At 33.0% G+C, this 18,691-nt stretch overlaps 1 protein-coding gene across 1 annotated transcript; it reads right to left on the bottom strand.

Annotated features, from left to right (window-relative positions):
- Nucleotides 1-3,631: 3,631 nt before the first annotated feature.
- Nucleotides 3,632-17,339, bottom strand: LOC134720599 (uncharacterized). The gene is made up of 5 exons (XM_063582943.1): nt 17,193-17,339; nt 15,853-16,119; nt 13,993-14,265; nt 5,962-6,252; nt 3,632-5,237 (listed from the first exon to the last, which is right to left on the bottom strand). The coding sequence occupies exons 1-5, from the start codon at nt 17,260-17,262 to the stop codon at nt 4,912-4,914; spliced, it is 1,227 nt and encodes a 408-aa protein (XP_063439013.1). The 5' UTR covers nt 17,263-17,339; the 3' UTR covers nt 3,632-4,911.
- Between the last annotated feature and the right edge of the window lie 1,352 nt (nt 17,340-18,691).

Raw genomic sequence — 18,691 nt, 5'->3', positions numbered from 1 at the left:
GTAATTTGGACAAAATAAACAACATACTGAACCATATAAACCTTTTTGTAAGTGGTCCTTAACTCTATAGACTTATTTGAGAAAGAGTTAAAATAAAAATCACGAAAGGCAAATCATTCGTAACCACACATCAGTGGTTGTTGTTTGTTAATGGTGTTCATAAGTGTTTCGTTTCTATTTTATATGTATTAGACAGTGTTTTACTCGATTTATTTTAGGGTCCTTAATAGCTTGTTTTTTTTATGCAAACCAAGGCTCTGTGTTAAAGGCCGAACCTTAATTCATAATGGTTTTCTTTTTACAAAATGTGACTTGGATGGAGAGTTGTCCTATTGGTACTCATACCACATCTTTGAATATATAATATCTGTAAAATAACCATTAGTTTTAATGAATAAAAAAAGGACAGAGACTAAATTAACAACAATCCTTTTGATACAAAAAAAAAACCGAACTACTTTGAACAGTATGAACTAATGTACACATTAAGTTTGGACTGAAATGACAATTTTTATTCAAATATTGCGTTAACAGATAACTACAGTCTATCGAAAATATTTATAAACTAGAAAAGAGAGTTTCCTGGAAGACATATCTTATCACTTACTTATTGTTTTAAGATCGGAAAACAATGCGGAATAATAGGTACAACCTTCACCATTACTTGAAAAAATCTTATAAAATTACAACATAGAAAGACTCACTGTAAATTATCAATTGAAATGACAATTAACAAAAATAAGTGAAATAACACGGGACAAAATAATTTGATCTTTGACACAGTGTAAATGTATCTGTTTGTGTTGCTCACAAATTGATGTCTAAATAATATAATTATATGCGACTGTCATACAGTTCTTTTGCTAGCTATAAAACCGTGGATCTGCCCGAACCATGCCAGGAATATTCATTTTTATTCGATTGAGGTGTTTCAGCTTTAATGTTAGCCATTTAAAAAAGGCTATTACGTTTTAAATATTCCTTGGAGTTCGGTTTTAAATTAATTTTACTACAGTTGCTAATTCTTTAGTTTTCTATGTTGTGTCATGTTTACTATTGTTTGTCTGTCTTTTTCATTTTTACCCATGGCGTTGTTTATTTTCGATATATGAGTTTGACTGTCCCTCTGGTATCTTTCGTCCCTCTTTCACCACAATTTAGAGGATAATTTACTTCTACTTTCAATAATGTTAATCCGGACCGATTTTTTTTCAATCTAAAATTTGGAAATCCATAACAGATAAGATATCAACAGATTCGAATTAATTGATAAATAATTCAAGTATGGCCAGTTTTGATGATCGAAAGCTTAAAATTAGGAATGTCAGCTTTGTTTTCCATTTTTTTATACAAACTATTCATCTTGCAGTCATATAAAAAAACCAGATATACATATTCATGGCCTGTTGTTACAAATGCTTTATGTAAAGTGAATGTAAACATTATTTATTCAAATATGCAATATATTGCAAAAAGGTCAAGTAAAGGCAGAATATATAATACAGTTCATATGAAATAAAACTCAAAAATTGCACAATGTAAAAAAACATTTATTAGCAATTGACCTTATCCTTTCATGCATATTTCAGCAATATGATAAGTAAATATGTAAGACTGAGACCGACGTCATATCTCTAATCGACGTCCGTTCCTCAAATCGACGTCCAAATCTGACGTCACAATAAAATATCCTCCTAAATCTGACGTCACAATAAAATATCCTCCTAAATATGACGTCACAATAAGATATTCTCCAAAATCAACGGCCAATTTTATGTCCTTCTAATCCACGTCCATTATTTGGCTTCTCTAAACGACGTCCAACTTTAGCTTCTCTGATCAACGTTTGTTTAATTAAGACACAGGGTACAAAATTGACCAGAACCGACATCAGCTGAAACCTTGGAACCTTTGAAAAATATGGTATATGACAACAGTTGTTTAACAGCACAATATAAAAAAATAATGCCAAGTTCTTGCGTAGATGTTTCACTCCATGTGTAAAACTAAAAAAATTGTTAAAAAACTGTCCGAATTATTATACATGTAATACTAAAAAGTTAATTGGCTGTACTTCTTTATTTTGTCTACTGTTGAAGATTGAATAATGCCCTCTAGATGTCGTTCTTTTTTTTTTGTCGTTAGGCTGCTTTCTCCTTGACATACACCTACATGCATGTCGTCTATAACATGATTATGAATTACACACTACTATCTGGATCGATTCGATTAACTTTTTATCAAGATAAACTTAAATATGCATGATACCTATTTCGGGTTAAAATAAATCTATATGGAAAGTATGTATACATATACATGTTGGAACCTTACAAAACATGTTCAGGAATCTGATGTTCAGTGGTTGTCATCAGTTCATGTGGTACATAAGTGTTTCTTGTTTCTTGTTTTTATATAGATTATACCGTTGGTTTTCCCGTGTAAATGGTTTTACTCTAGTTATTTTAGGGCCCTTTATAGTTTGTTGTTCGGTGTGAGCTAATACTCGTTTTTGAAGGCCCTACTTTGACCTTTAATGGTTTACTTTGATAAATTGTTACTTGGATGGATAGTTGTCTCATTGAAACTCATACCACATCTTCCTATATCTACATTTATTAAGTGTAAACAATAAAGTCATGTAATTTTTTTTTTATATTTTACATCGATTTAAGAAGACTAAAATCAATCGGACGTCGTTTTTGCAATACATGCCGTCACATTGGACGTCGATTAGAGTTTTAAAGTATTGAACGTCGATTTTAGAATGTGACGTCAGATTTTGACGTCGATTTGATAAACGGCCGTAGATTTGAGGAACGGACGTCAATTAGAGGCCGGACGTCGATCTGAGTCTAACAAATACATGTTATCTATTATAGGAACTTTAAGCCAACTTCCTGATGGAAATTAGGTATCAAGACTACATGTGGTTCGCACCTGTCCTAAGTCAGGAATCTGATGTACAGTAGTTGTCGTTTGTTTATGTAATATATACGTGTTTCTTGTTTCTTTTTTTTATATAATGATTAGACCGATGTTTTTACCGTTTGAATTGTTTTACACTAGTAATTTTGGGGCCCTTTATAGCTTGCTGTTCGGTGTGAGCTAATACTCGTTTTTGAAGGCCGTACTTTGACCTATAATGGTTTACTTTGATAAATTGTTACTTGGATGGATAGTTGTCTCATTGAAACTCATACCAGATCTTCCTATATCTACATTTATTAAGTGTAAACAATAAAGTCATGTAATTAATTTTTTTATATTTGACATCGATTTAAGACGACTAAAATCAATCTGACGTCGTTTTGGCAATACATGCCGTCACATTGGACGTCGATTAGAGTATTAAAGTATTGGACGTCGATTTTAGAATGTGACGTCAGATGTTGACGTCGATTTGATAAACGGCCGTAGATTTGAGGAACGGACGTCAATTAGAGGTCGGACGTCGATCTGAGTCTAACAAATACATGTAATCTATTATAGGAACTTTTTTAAAAGTCAACTTCCTGGGGGAAATTAGGTATCAAGACTACATGTAGTCTAAGTCACTGTTTTCAAAATAAATGTGAGATTCATTTGGATTTATAGTATAACTAATCGCCATATTTGAAATCAAAAATAAGTCAACGCGTGACCGAACGACGCATGGATTAAACGAGTGCGCAGCACGAGTTTAATCCATAGCGGCGTTCGGTCACAAGTTGTCTTATTTTTGATATTCAAATACGCCAATTAGTTATTCTTTTTATTACATTGGCAAATGGCTTTTTTATGAAATTAATGTAGAAAATGTAAGGAACTATATGTTTTTCCTACGCGTTGACAATTTGTTTTGATTCGACGTTATCGAGGTAATTCATTGCAGCCAATGTAATAAACACTTATATTAACAGATTGTGTTGCCCTTTTGTTATTGACTGCAAAGATATGTTTACCGAAATATTTGATAACAAATATAACTAAACATTCAAAACAAATACCTCTTTATCAAATAAAATAACTATAAAAATATAATATCACTGGAACTATAAATACACAATAACGAATAAATTAAGTTATAGTTATTGACCAAACAAGTCGGTATATAGAAGTTAATCTGCACAGCTCAGGTGACTATTATTAACCCGAACGACGAAGGAGTTACACATATAACTTAGCATGATACATTTAAAATTTATACCTGATACGTGAAACATACAGGGTAAGAGTTAGTTGGAAAAGGGGCTCGTTGGTTGTGTACTAGTTGTCTTGTTCCTTAAACTTCTTTTGCCATTTGATAATAGTTATCAAAGGTGCCAGTATTATAATTTAGTACGCCAGACGCGCGTTTCATCTACATAAGACTCATCAGTGACGCTCATATCAAAATATTACAAAGCCTAACAAGTACAAAGTTGAAGAGCATTGAGAATCCAAAATACCAAAAAGTTGTTCCAAATATGGCTAAGGTTATCTATGCCTGGGATAAGTAAATCCTTAGTTTTTCGTAAAATTCAAAGATTTGTAAACAGGAAATTTATAAAAATGACCACATTATTGATATTCATGTCAACACCGAAGAATTAAAAACTGATAAGACTTGTATACATCAATAAAAGAAACGACCTCTTTATCAAACAAAATAACTATAAAAAGATCAAATCATTGGATCAACTAAAATACAAAATAACGAATAAATTTACAATATATAACATACACATGATACATCTAAATTATAATTTATACACGATACATGAAACATACAGATGATTCACAATATGGGTAAGAGTAAGTCGGAGTAGGGGCTCGTTGGTTGTGCACAAATTGTACCTAATACTTTTTTATATTTATAAAATTTAGTTCGTACAAAAAATTCCAATTCTGAACTATTGAGTTTTTTCCTTCCATTTTCTTCCTCTTTTATGTTTATTTTTGTCGTAAATTAGCATACTCCCCCTCGTTATGATAATTTTTGTCGTCCGTTAATTGTTCGTAGTTCTCGTATGAAGGTTGTTGTTCCACAGAGTGGTCATTTACTTTTAATGTATTTTTATTTTCATAGAACGGTTCGTCAGCTTCAACACTGGGGCATCTTGGTTTTCTTTTGTATTCGACATTAGGTGCCAGTTTGATGTTTCTATGACTTACATGCCTTTTCCTGTTACACAACAAACTGGTAACTAAAATGAGTATAAAAATCCCCGCTGCTATACCTGTTATAGGAACTATATAATTTAAAAGCCTGAAGCCATCTGGAAAAGAGTTAAGTTATAATTTATTCATTCAATCATTCGAAAGTTAAAATTATGGTTTTTTTTTCTGGCAGCGGTATTTTTTTTTTGAATCGATCTTTTCGTTGATTGATAACGTTTTTAATTGACTTTCCCTTTGGTAATTGCATTGGAGTTCGGTATTTTTTGTTTTACATTCTTATTTTTGTAGAGAACTAAATTTACAATTGTTAAAGGCTTGAAGATTACTATTCTTTCTTTCAGTTTATCGAAATCTTGAAAGAATCGTGGAAGCCGGGATAATAAAAAAAAATGATATTGACCTAAACTATCACTCCTATTGTAGTGTATGCAGTATCAACTGTTTTTCTTTCCACTTTATATGTACCTGTTTCTGAGTTTTGAGGTTGAAAGTATTCGTATAATGCTTTCAGATCCAAACGTGTGATACATAAACTTTATATAACATATTTGTTTCTACTATCAGGTAGACCTGTATCTTTACCGAACATATCAATTTTTTTATGAATTTTAAGGTTAGTTTTCTGGTTTGAATTCTTGGAAGAAGAATTAATTAACATTTATCGTATGCATGTTACAGCTTACTATGCGGTATGGATTTTGCCCGTTGTAATGCTGTACGTTGACTTATAATTACTAACTACTACGTGTTTGGCATGTGGTGGACATTTGTCTCATAGGCAAACATATCCCGTCTTAAAACTGTAGTGAACAATTTTTTTACCTGGATTTATCATTTGTTTCAACTGAATAAATTCTATTTTACAACAATTGTTGTTGCAGATCTGTACTCCATATGTGCCAAAGTCGGATAAATTCTCTGCCATTAAAAATGACATGTAGTTGTATTTCAAACTGTTCATCACCATTGTGCTCTCCCATGTATAACCAGTTCCGTTAATCCACGTTATGTTTGGTCCCACATCAGATACTACAGAAATATCTACGACCTCTTTCTTATTAAGTTTGGTAAATATTTCACCTTTCAAAACTGTCACCTGTTTTGCTGGTCGACCTTCAGACACAACAAGAATAAACAGTGTTAAATTCTATCACAGCACATGTCATAATTCGCCGTTTCAGAATCTAATGCATTCTAGGTAATATTTTCAAAAATGTACACCGAAACGTCGTGATTGGTTGAAAACGTCCAAACAATGGAAATTCAACCAATGTAGTGACGTTATTTTCATTTTGGGGGTACAAGCAATGAAATTAACAATAGTCCTTAGATTCTGAAATGGCCAATTACAGATTGAATATATAGATAGAATCAAATTTATAACAGTGTGGTCGACGGTAAAACGTTTATTAGTAATTCTACTGAAACATTTACCTATAACTAAGTAGAGCATTTGCATTAATCAAGTATTTGCTGGCGTATCCGTATCGACGTATCGTATAAGACGTATATGAGGAAATAACAAATTAAGGCTAGTTGGTCCCGATGAATATATTTTATAATGCATTCAATTTTAATTGAGATCAGGATAAAATCATTATTTTAAGCAAATCTGTTCGATACGTATACGTCGATCCGTGCACGTATCCTGATACGTATTTAATGCAAATGCTCTACTAGTAGAGCATTTGCATTAATCAAGTATTTGCTGGCGTATCCGTATCAACGTATCGTATAACACGTATATGAGGAAAGGATAAATTAAGTCAAGTTGATCCCGATAGAAAAATTGGCGACCTCGCATAATTAATTATCCAAACACATTTCTACCCTTGCGGGTTGGAGATGCGGGTTCATTCCAAAATAATAAGTTTCTAGATATTTTCATAGAAAGTTCTGGTGGAGCGGGAAATCATCGAAAACAATTCATTCAAATCTACATCAACAGGCGATGAAAAGTTTCGGAGCATTTCAAGGACTTGCAAAACGAAGTCCATACTGGCATCAATTCTAGAAGAAAATTGAAGAAGGAACCAAAATATAACAAATACAATTCTACGTTGATCCTAAAACTATCAGAAACATATAAATATGAATTATAAAGAAGTCTATAAAAAAACAAAAATAGCTTTTATTTTCTTAATTTCTCTGATCAAAATATATTTTAACTCACAAAGGTGAATGTTTTAAAAATAAATGGGTCATTTTAATTAAGTTTCATCATAACCTTTTGGCTAATATGGCCGTATTTACACCACAAATTTTACTCTGAGTACAGACAAACCTATTCAGCTGCAAAAGTTTTAAGGGATGGCAGGAACTAGATATATGAATTTTGCTTTCCAGGTTTTTTTTTCGTTCCTGCACAAGGTGCCAAAATAAACTAAGTCGAGAAAGAGGTTTGAGAATCTCCCCTCAGATAATACATGTTGTGAGTAGTGACAATAGATGGACAATTGACATCTGCAGACAATAGATGATTTAAACAGTGTAAATGAGTGGACCGTAACAAATGAAACTCGGGTGTCTGTTTATTTTGCTATCTTCTGCAGACTGGAAAAGTATGGATATCAAAATCCAGGTAGTTTAAAATTTTCTGAAACGTATACTTCATATAACTTTTATATATCTAGTTCCTGCCATGCCTTAAAACTTTCCTATATGTACCAGTTTCTCTGTACTCATAGGAAATTTTGAGGGGGTAAAAACGTCCATATTTTTAAATTCCTTAAGATGAACCTTAAAGATCATTTAACGTTTAGGATACGTTTTATGAATCGAGTACACCCCTCATTCTTAAATCAGATATGTGAGGCTCTGAATGTTTATTGTGTCTTTTTGTTTGAGTTGATCAATTTATATCAAAGAAGTAATAATAACCGACTTTATATCAAAAATATTATCTTAATTGAGATATATTCTCCAATTATTTTTTTTCCTGAAGAAAAGATCCTTGAGTAATGATAATGTTTGACTAAAGTTAGAAACTATCCTTGTGCGCCCATTTTACACGTATCCCCGTACGTATCACTCACAAACCGTTAGCACGAGTGCACCTTACAGATGTTGACAACTTAAAAACATGTCTAATAAAGCTATGATTATGTATTTTGTGTGTTTACTGTACTGTATCTACGATTTTAAGATGTATTATACTTGACCATATGGATGTAAATAGTATATACCATAATTGATGCTTAATACAGTTTCCAGTGAAGAAAATGTGTGCTGGATTTGATTGATACTCTCAGTTCGAAGCAATTGTGCAACCCTAACCCCTTTTATCGGCAACATGTATTTCATGTTTTGTTTTTATTTACATTGGCAGAGGGGGGTTGGAGCCTCCCTTTTTTTGGCCGATGAATGCATTTGAATGGGGACATATAGTTGGAACACCCCCTTTTTATCATGGATTGGGAACACCCACCCCCTTTTTAAAATGGTTGGATCCGCCCCTGTGGTAGTAAATCAACAAACATAACTTGTGTAGCAATTAAAGGTGGTCCAGATTTTTTGGAGATGGAGATGGGGATAGTCCCTCTTAATTTAACGGGTTTATAAGCAGTTTGATAATGGGTCTGGGACCATATTCTGTCAAAATTTAATGATAATTTTTAATTAAATCCTAGATAAGGGTCACTTATTCTCCCTCTTGACCCGCCTTGGGCAATAAACACACTTTTAAGTTTATAATGTACCCGTTAATGCTCGTAGACAAGGTGTGTTCGATTTGATCCTTTCATATATAAAATAATTTGTATATGAAAAAGATACACTTGGCACACACAGTTCTTAGATACAAAGCGTGTACTATGTTCTTGATCTGATAAAAGCAATGAGTATTTAGTGTTTTAACTATATATCATCAATATTTGGTTCATATTTTACATCTGTTTAGTTTAAATTGAGGTCGGGACTAAAACATTATTTTATACAAATCTGCCCGATACGTATACGTCGATCCGTGTACGTATATAGATACGTGAATAATGCAAATGCTCTACTAGAGCATTTGCATTAATCAAGTATTTGCTGGCGTATCCGTATCGATGTAGCGTATATCACGTATATGAGGAAAGGATAAATTACGTCAAGTTGGTCCCCATGAAAACATCTAATAATGCTTTTAATTTTTATTGATATCGGGGTGAAATCATTATTATAAACAAATCTGTTATATACGTATACGTCGATCCGTGTACGTTTCCTGATACGTGAATAATGCAAATGCTCTTCTTGTTTGTCGTTGGCGATGATTTTATGCTCACTCAGTCTATCGGAGGCCTTCAAGTGGGGATTTCAATAATCACTTGATAAACATTTTGATACATAAAATGAAACTTTCTTTTCACAAATCATTTAAGGAATTTGTTTTAAATAATTGTTATACCATCACTTACAACAGTTTCACTTTTAAGAATATTAATTTCAAGAGCTGATATCAATAAATAATAATAAAAAAAAAAGTTTATTCATGGTATAAAAAAAACAACTTTTAATTTAATGGGGACCCGCGTTATTTCAGAAAATATCCAATTGATTAAGAGAACAAAAACTTCTACGTTGTGATCATTTGAGAGTGGCCTACTATTTATTCAATGCTAACCATATGGGCCTTGTTTTGTTTTTTATACCATAACTCGGTTCGTTCATTCAGATATTTGTCAGTTTGCCTTGGCTCTTCAAGTCCAACACACAACTTTTCACGAAATTTGTATTTTTCTTACAAAAATTACATCCATGTGATGTATTCTTTTCATGGAGAATGAATGTTGCACCTTATTTTATTTGTTGTCGTTATTTTTTGTATTTTTTTGTATCATTGACGTATAATACAACCTGACTCTTCTTCATTCAAATTTAAAAACATACGAGATGGCAATTAATTTATGACACAAAATAATTGAATTAAACTTACAGCAGAAGAAAGATAATGAACATCGCTTTTATAGTCTACTAAATATCGAAGTCACAAAGTGGTCTTTTTAAAAATGATGTAAATTTATAAAAGAAACAACCAACAAAATAGTTCGAATATTTATATTGGAAAAAGAAACGGTGTGTAAATCATAACAATTATTTTATTTCAATGAAAATCTAAATGTTGAATTTTTCCGCTGCGAGCGAATTTTTAATTTTGGTCGCATTTTTAAAATCAATAAATCTTGTATTCTTGTAGGAAGTTGTAATGTGTAATTTATACTTTTTTTTTAATGCCACACAAATCCAACACAGACAACGAAAAAACGAAAATGGTAGGTTTAAGAAATAATTGATGCAAACTATACTTTATTGTAGTTTTAAAATGGGTAGGCATTATATTCGTGATTATTTTTGCCCGAGCGATATCGAAAAACTATTATAAAAAGTGTACTAGTTCAGTGAAAATGTATGTCATACTTAAATCCTAAACAAATAAATAAACAAAAATTAATAAACATACAAGACTACCAAAGGCCACAGACTCCTTACTTGTATGATTTTGTAAAAAAATGCATCTTTTTAAAATAGTCGAAAACAAAATTGTCTGTCCAATGGAAAAGTCGAAGCCCAAAAAAGATGAACGGTGCATTATAGAAACATAGAAGCTGGTTGCAAAAGTTGACGACAAGATCTATTTTATAACTTGAGTATGGCCTGATAGTATTAACCTGAAATAAATATATTTATAGCAATTCCCTTGATACGAAAGATCTACATGTTGCCTTGGGCTTTTTTTTTCTCTTTGGTTGGGTTGTTGTCTCAATGACAATTCAATTCTCATTTTTATCATAGATATAAGTGCATGTTAAAATAAGAATATGTAGATATGTAGTGTGATAGACAATCAGACAAATTCTTTCCAGGGACCAACAGGCGTTAGCAAGCTATTGGGCCCCGTATGGCATTCGGCCATTAGCAAAATACACACTTTATAGAATGAAATCTCCAAGAGGTCTTGGCATGAAAAAAACAAACACAAAAGTTGTGCAATGAAAAAAAAAGAATACCGCATGAAAATTGAAAAATGGTCCACAACATTACTTTAGTCAACTCACTAAGTTGAAATTAAATACCTGGCGAATTTAAGCCTTCAATGGATGTGCTGTATGTTTTAAAAAAAATCATGGTTTGTTTGGACATTTTTATAATTCAAGTCTTGGTTTTAAATTATTTGCAAGTAAGTTTAAAGTCATGAACAAATAATCACTCACAGAAAGATACGGTGGCAGAATGCGGCCATGAAAGAAAAAAAAAATTATGTCGTTCCCTCAAGGTACTATGTCGTTCCCTCAAGATGCTATGTCGTTCCCACAAGATAGCTATCTTGTTCCCTCAAGATACTGTGTCGTTCCCACAAGAAAGTTATCTCGTTACCTCAACATAGCAATTTCAATACAAAGATGATATGTCGTTCCCTCAAAATACTATGTCGTTCCCTCAAGATGGTATGTTGTTCCCTCAAGATACTATGTCGTTCCCACAAGATAGCTATCTCGTTCCCTCAAAATGATATGTCGTTTCCTCAAGATATCATGTCGTTCCCTCAAGATATTATGTCGTTCCCTCAAGATACTATGTTTTCCTCTCAAGATGATATGTCGTTCCCTCAAGATGATATGTCGTTTCCTCAAGATATCATGTCGTTCCCTCAAGATATTATGTCGTTCCCTCAAGATACTATGTTTCCCTCTCAAGATGATATGTCGTTCCCTCAAGATGCTATGTTGTTCCCTCAAGATAGTTATCTCGTTCCCTCAACATAGCAATATCAATGCAATTTTAAAACTATGTTGAGGGAACCACAAAGTATCTTGAGGGAACGACATAACATCTTGAGGGAACAACATAATATCTTGAGGGAACGACATATCATCTTGAGGGAACAACATAATATCTTGAGGGAACGACATATTATCTTGAGGGAACGAGATAACTATCTTGAGGGAACGAGATAACTATCTTGAGGGAACGAGATAACTATCTTGTGGGAACGACATAGTATCTTGTGGGAACGACATAGCATCTTTATTGAACGACATTGTATCTTGAGTGAACGACATATTATCTTGAGGGAACGAGATAACTATCTTGAGGAAACGAGATAATCATCTTGTGGGAACGACATAGTATCTGGAGGGAACGAGATAACTATCTTGTGGGAACGACATAGTATCTTGAGGGAACGAGATAATTATCTTGTGGGAACGACATAGTATCTGGAGGGAACGACATAGCATCTTGAGGGAACGAGATAGCTATCTTGTGGGAACGACATAGTATCTTGTGGGAACGACATAGCATCTTTATTGAACGACATTGTATCTTGAGTGAACGACATATTATCTTGAGGGAACGAGATAACTATCTTGAGGAAACGAGATAATCATCTTGTGGGAACGACATAGTATCTGGAGGGAACGAGATAACTATCTTGTGGGAACGACATAGTATCTTGAGGGAACGAGATAATTATCTTGTGGGAACGACATAGTATCTGGAGGGAACGACATAGCATCTTGAGGGAACGAGATAGCTATCTTGTGGGAACGACATAGCATCTTGAGGGAACGACATAAATTTTTTTTCTTTCATGGCCGCATTCTGCCACCGTAGAAAGACGTCAAATCCATCAACGAAAGAAAAATATAATAGACGACCGACAACGCACAGAATAGCATGTATGTGTTCCGGACCATATGAGTATTTGGACCTTACGCATATGTCATGACCATACGCGTATACTCATATGGTCCAAACATACACGTATGGTCCGACCGTACGCGTATGACGGGTATGGTCATGCGCGTATTGTCCAAATACTCAAAAGGTCCGGAACATATTTTATTTGCGATCACAAAATGCACGAAGACGTCCATTTCTATGTAAATTGGGTCGATTTTAATATAAATTTATAAGATGAATGCGTTTCTGTTGCCAAATGTTTTTCACAAGTATAGTAGCAGTATAGCAGAATAGTTTAAGTATCCTATATACACCAAATGATACATGTTGCCAATACAATAACGTAAATGCATGCAAATTTCACAAGGTTTAATCCAAATAGCTTTCTTACTATCCAATAAGTTTCAAGTACGAAAAAGACAGGGCAGAAGTATATTCTGTCTATATGTTTTGTATTTGCACAACTGCTTTTGAAAGTGGATTATGCATACGTTCTAAAATAAAATTAGACCAGATAGAAGTTAAAAGATGACATAATTCGAATTGTTAAATCGCTTTGACATCCGAAAAAGATAATCAATCAATACATGCATTGCAACTTTAAAAGCCAGTAAGTCATTCTTTTTTTCTGAAAGAACATGGCTTTGCGATGTCATATTATGAAAATTGATTGTCGAAACATAACAAACACACAAGTAAAGGACGTTTAATTAATCAATATAAATCAAAACACAAATTCCTGATTAGTATTTCGAATTATTTTATATAGGAGTTGAGAACCTTTGGTGACCCCACGGTTTACATGTCTATATTAAGGACGTCGTGATTAATAGGCGTTATAGACGAACGTTTTATATAATTTGAATTAATTTAATGAAATATCTAATTATTTGATATAATAGCATGTTAAAACATTTTGTTTATAAAGTCAATCCATATTTTCGAGGCCCCTAGGTAAACAAGTTCGAAGTTTAGCTACCTATTAAACCAGGTTGAATTCAACATTTTCTGCATAAGGAAGCCTGTCGTAGTCAATAATATATATGACAATTTTGATGTGTTTCAGCTTTCGGTTTTTGTCATTTGATAAGGGATTTTCCGTTTTGAATTTTCAGTAGAGTTCTTTTTTTTGTCGTTTTACTTTTTTCATTTATATTACATGTACATACAAATAAAAGTTAAACTCACACTGGACATTAATTATTCTGTCGATTCTTTGGAATCTTTGCGGGTCATTGATATGATCAGCACGGCATCTATATTCCCCAGCATGTGATCGATTAACATGTTGTATTGTTAGAATGCTGCCTGTTCTGTACTGTCTGAATATATCAGTGTTGTATTTCCATACATAGATGCATCCTGGATAACATTTTGCCGAGCAGATAAGCGAGACTGTTTCACCTTCAGTAACATCGTAAACGACACCTGCAGGCAATGTTTTGATGTCTTCAGGTCCATCTGTTGTAAAAGTGTAAAAAACGTTAAAAATATCAATCTATGAATAATTGCCTTTTTGGTCGGGATCGGTTATATATATATATATATATCTATATGAAGCCCAGGTGGTCGTGTGGTCTAGTGGGACGGCTACAGTACAGGCGATTTGGTGTCACGATATCTCAGTAGCATGGGTTCGAATCCCGGCGAGGGAAGAACAAAGCAAATTTACAGATCTAAGATTGTTTGGTTGATGTTTATACGAGTTGTATATATATATATATATGTATTATGTTGTAGAGTTGTCACTGGCTCAGACGTACTTATAAATATAATCATTTTCTGTGACTGTATCTTACATTAATGTGTAGCATCCTTTACTATAGATAATTTAGCTGATCTGTAAGAATAACATCTTCATGCCTTATATCATGTACTGTAGTACGACGCTACTTCATTTTTATGAAGCCAAGGTGGTCGTGTGGTCTAGCGGGACGGCTACAGTGCAGGCGATTTGGTGTCACGATATCTCAGTAGCATGGGTTTGAATCCCGGCGAGGGAAGAACAAAACATTTGCGAAAGCAAATTCACAGATCAAACATTGTTGGTTTGATGTTTAGACGAGTTGTATATATATATATATATATATATATTGAGGCCCTTTAAAGCTTGCTTTTCTGTGTGAGCCATGGCTGCGTGTTAAAGACCGTACTTTGACCTATAATGGTTTACTTTTACAAATTTTAACTTAGATAAAGAGCACTAGTTGTCTCATTTGAATTCATGCCACATCGTCTTATATCTATGAAGACAAGATGGTGTTTCCATACTTTCGATGTGTATTGAAATATAAAGGAAAGTATGCTAAGATATGAAGTCAAGAAGGTGTCTCCATACTTTCAGAGTGTAACAAAATATGAATGTTAATAAGAAGATGTGGTCTGATTGCCAATGATACAAGTTGGCAAATCTCCACAAGAGACCAAATGACACAGAAATTAAAAGTTGTTTCCGTACTTTCGAAGTGTATCAAGATATGAAGACAAAGAGGTTTTTCCATACTTTCGGAGTATATTAAGTTCAGTAGAGGAAACATTTTTTCCGTATGTATTGTTAAATTATTGGAATTTTTATCGTGCCATCTTATTTCTTATATAAACAAAAAAGATTGAAGATATCTTTAGAACAATAGTTTTAAACTTCCTTTGAAAAGGCGTTTTCTCTCTCTTTTTTCAATAATACAATAAATGTTATCAATAGGCATCCCCGATGAAACAGGAAAAGTGAATTTCCAACGGTAAAAATTTTCGGACAAAAATAGGATATTTTCCTTTTTTTTTTTTTTTATCCAGTGAATATTTGTAATTGTTCAATACATTAACGACAATTCTATTATTAACAGTGCTTCTTTTGTCCAAAAAATCAAAACGGCGCAATTGGCCTCGAGTAATAGTTGATATCTCAGGATTTGGGAGCGATTTTTATAAAAAAAAAAAAACTTCGACATTTTGTATATATTGTGTTTGTCCATTGACATGATTGATGAAGATTGTTGCCTTTTCATGAGATGATAACCTAAATATTTTCAATTAAATGTTAATACTCACAGTATGGATCAAGAGTTATGACGTTGCTGATGGGAGATAACTCTCCTATTTCATTGAACGCTTGGCAGGACACATGTTTGCCCTTTTCGGAATGGGTGATTTCCAGAAAAGAGTCCATAGAGTGTCTATAGTTGTAATTAAATTTATATCCAATGTTTTGCGATAAATTTGACGGAGCACCAATATATCTTGAGTAACAAGTAAACTTAATGCGCTCTCCAACAAAAGGTTGATTGTCGTAAGTGAGAACTGGTTTCGATAGTGTTCCTGCAATTAAAATAATTGGCTTTGTTTCTATATACAGTTTTTAAAACTTCACAGCCGAATTCGTAAGTTAAATCAAGTTTAATATTATAGAAAGGGATTCGAGGGCAACTGATATCCAAAATCATTGCATCAGTCTTAATTATTTTATATATTAAATGTTTGAATGAATCTATTTTTGTACAAATACAATAATTTTTGCCTTAGCATGTATGAGTTTGGAAAATATGTGTATTAAGGGATGTCAAATTCTGGGGAAAATATAAATCAAACCTTGAGTACAGTGTCCCTAGAGTAGACATTCGTGATCAAATTTCAAAATATAGACCTCACAGTTTCTTTTTTTTCACAATTTGGAATAATTATGATGTGTTAATTTTGTTTGTATATAACATTGTTCACATTCATCATTGCTCTGGCATTATTTTGGGCTTATTTAGACAAATAGAAACATCAATTCTCAACTGGATCGATAACCTGAAAAATAGTACCAACACTGATAATTTGGCTAGCCGGACAAATAGTCAAAGCACTATTCTTTCGGTTAACTGAACAAACAGTTTCTGCAGTACTTCCCGGTCAGCCAGAAAAATATTGCCAGGATAATTCATGCGACTAGCCGGAAAAATAGAAACTGTATTTATTTTAACATTGCATCCTTTTTAGACAGAATGTGTTGTATCATGTAAATATGAACCTTTTGAGTCTGAAAGATTATCTTATCTTATTTTATGATTTTATAATTTTATATCTCATTTATATATATGTGAGCAAATTCAGCATCCATTTCTGTAATCAAATCACTATGATTTGTTTTTACTACAGTTGTAAAACGAATCATTGTTAAAAATATTATTAGTTTACAAAATCCTAGATATTTTGCCATTTTGACTATTTTACTTCTACGAGCAAATCAAACCTATGTAATGTCTTGGTTTTGTGAGTCTTTGTTTCCTCCTTGGTTTTGATTGTTATTGTCTACTTCAATAAATCGGTAATACATTCTTTCAACTGATGTATTTCTGAATTTGTAACGATGATCAGTAGTACTGAATGTAATATTGTTACTGACCTACCTGACACAAAGTCGATCAAGAAACACACCAAAGAATCTAGAATAAAAACCACTGTAAACAAATATTTCATGTTGTACGGCTCCTATTTACACTTGTATATTTAACTTATCAATTAAAACATATAATGAGGAAGTTTAATTGTTGAAGTATTATAATGTAACACCACTTGTTAGAACACTTCTCTTTACACCTATGTTTCCGACTGAGTTTACATTAAAATTGATGATATAAGAAATTAATATAAAACAATGGCCGTAGTACAACGTGAGGAAGTAACGCCTGGAATTGTACATCGGCTGTTATATAATTTCAATGGGAACTTTTCCTCATTTTTTTTTAAACATTAGTCATTTGTCTGCCACATTTCATTCTCCGGCACAATTGATATGAGCAAATCAGCCCTAAAACGGATAAATCAGCATGTGCAATACTGATTACGTTGCCCTATTGATAAAAACCAAGAGCTGATATTGCTTTTCGGACAGGGCCTAAATACGAAAAAAAAGCCGTATTGGAGAATTGGAATGGAGAATGTTTCAAATAGACAACAAGCTGACAAAAGAGCATAAAGCAACCGAAAGCCACAATGGGTCTTCAACACAGCGATGAAAATCCTACACCTTCAGGCGTGCTTCAGATGGCTCCTACACAAAACAAGTGTACTTATTTAGTGATAATGGTGCCATACTAAACTCCAAACATATATAAGAACTATTGTGACCTATAGTTGTTAATGTCTGCGTCATTTTGGTCTCTTGTGATCAGTTGTCTCATTGGCAATCATACCACATCTTTTTTTTTTTATATAAACTAAAAAGTCATTCAAAGACTAACAAAGGCTATTATCGGCATGTATTAAAAAAACAACGTTTGAATTATATATATTTTTTAACTTATTATCATAAATTCTAACATGACGTCCTTCAAACGCTTTGAGTACACACCCGTGGTAAAATTTGAATATATTTCATGGGCTGTTCCGATCGTACTCCCACGTCATATGCTTTTTTATGAATGAGTTTCGCGACGTCATAATACGATGACGTTAGAATATGAGCATTTTACGGGAAAATACACGCTTGAAAAACCGAAAATCATCACAACATGGCAACGTAAACAAACGATGCTAAAATGTGTTATAAGCCATATTTGTTTAAACATTTAAGACATATAAGTAAATTATCATTTAAAATAATTCAAAACTATCTATATGCGTTATTTTAAATAGTTTAAGCATGTCACTAATTCAGTTTACTCCGTTCTTTTACGCCAATTTAATAGTGCGTTTATTTATGGGAATGGCAAATATTTGCCTCCACCTAGAGCGCTTCGATCCAAAAGAATTGCCGTATTTGACCTATTAGAATCGAAATAATTCATGGGGGCTTGAATATATCTAGATTTTACCACGGGTTGTCCCTTTATGCCGATATTTTACCCCTCGCTATCGCTCAGGGTAAAATATTTGTCATAAAGGGCCAACCCGTGGTAAAATCACG

This window comes from Mytilus trossulus, chromosome 6 (assembly GCF_036588685.1).
Source record: "Mytilus trossulus isolate FHL-02 chromosome 6, PNRI_Mtr1.1.1.hap1, whole genome shotgun sequence".
Taxonomy (NCBI): domain Eukaryota; kingdom Metazoa; phylum Mollusca; class Bivalvia; order Mytilida; family Mytilidae; genus Mytilus; species Mytilus trossulus.
Note: the sequence above shows the minus strand (reverse complement) of the source record. Positions and strands in the feature narration are given on the sequence as shown.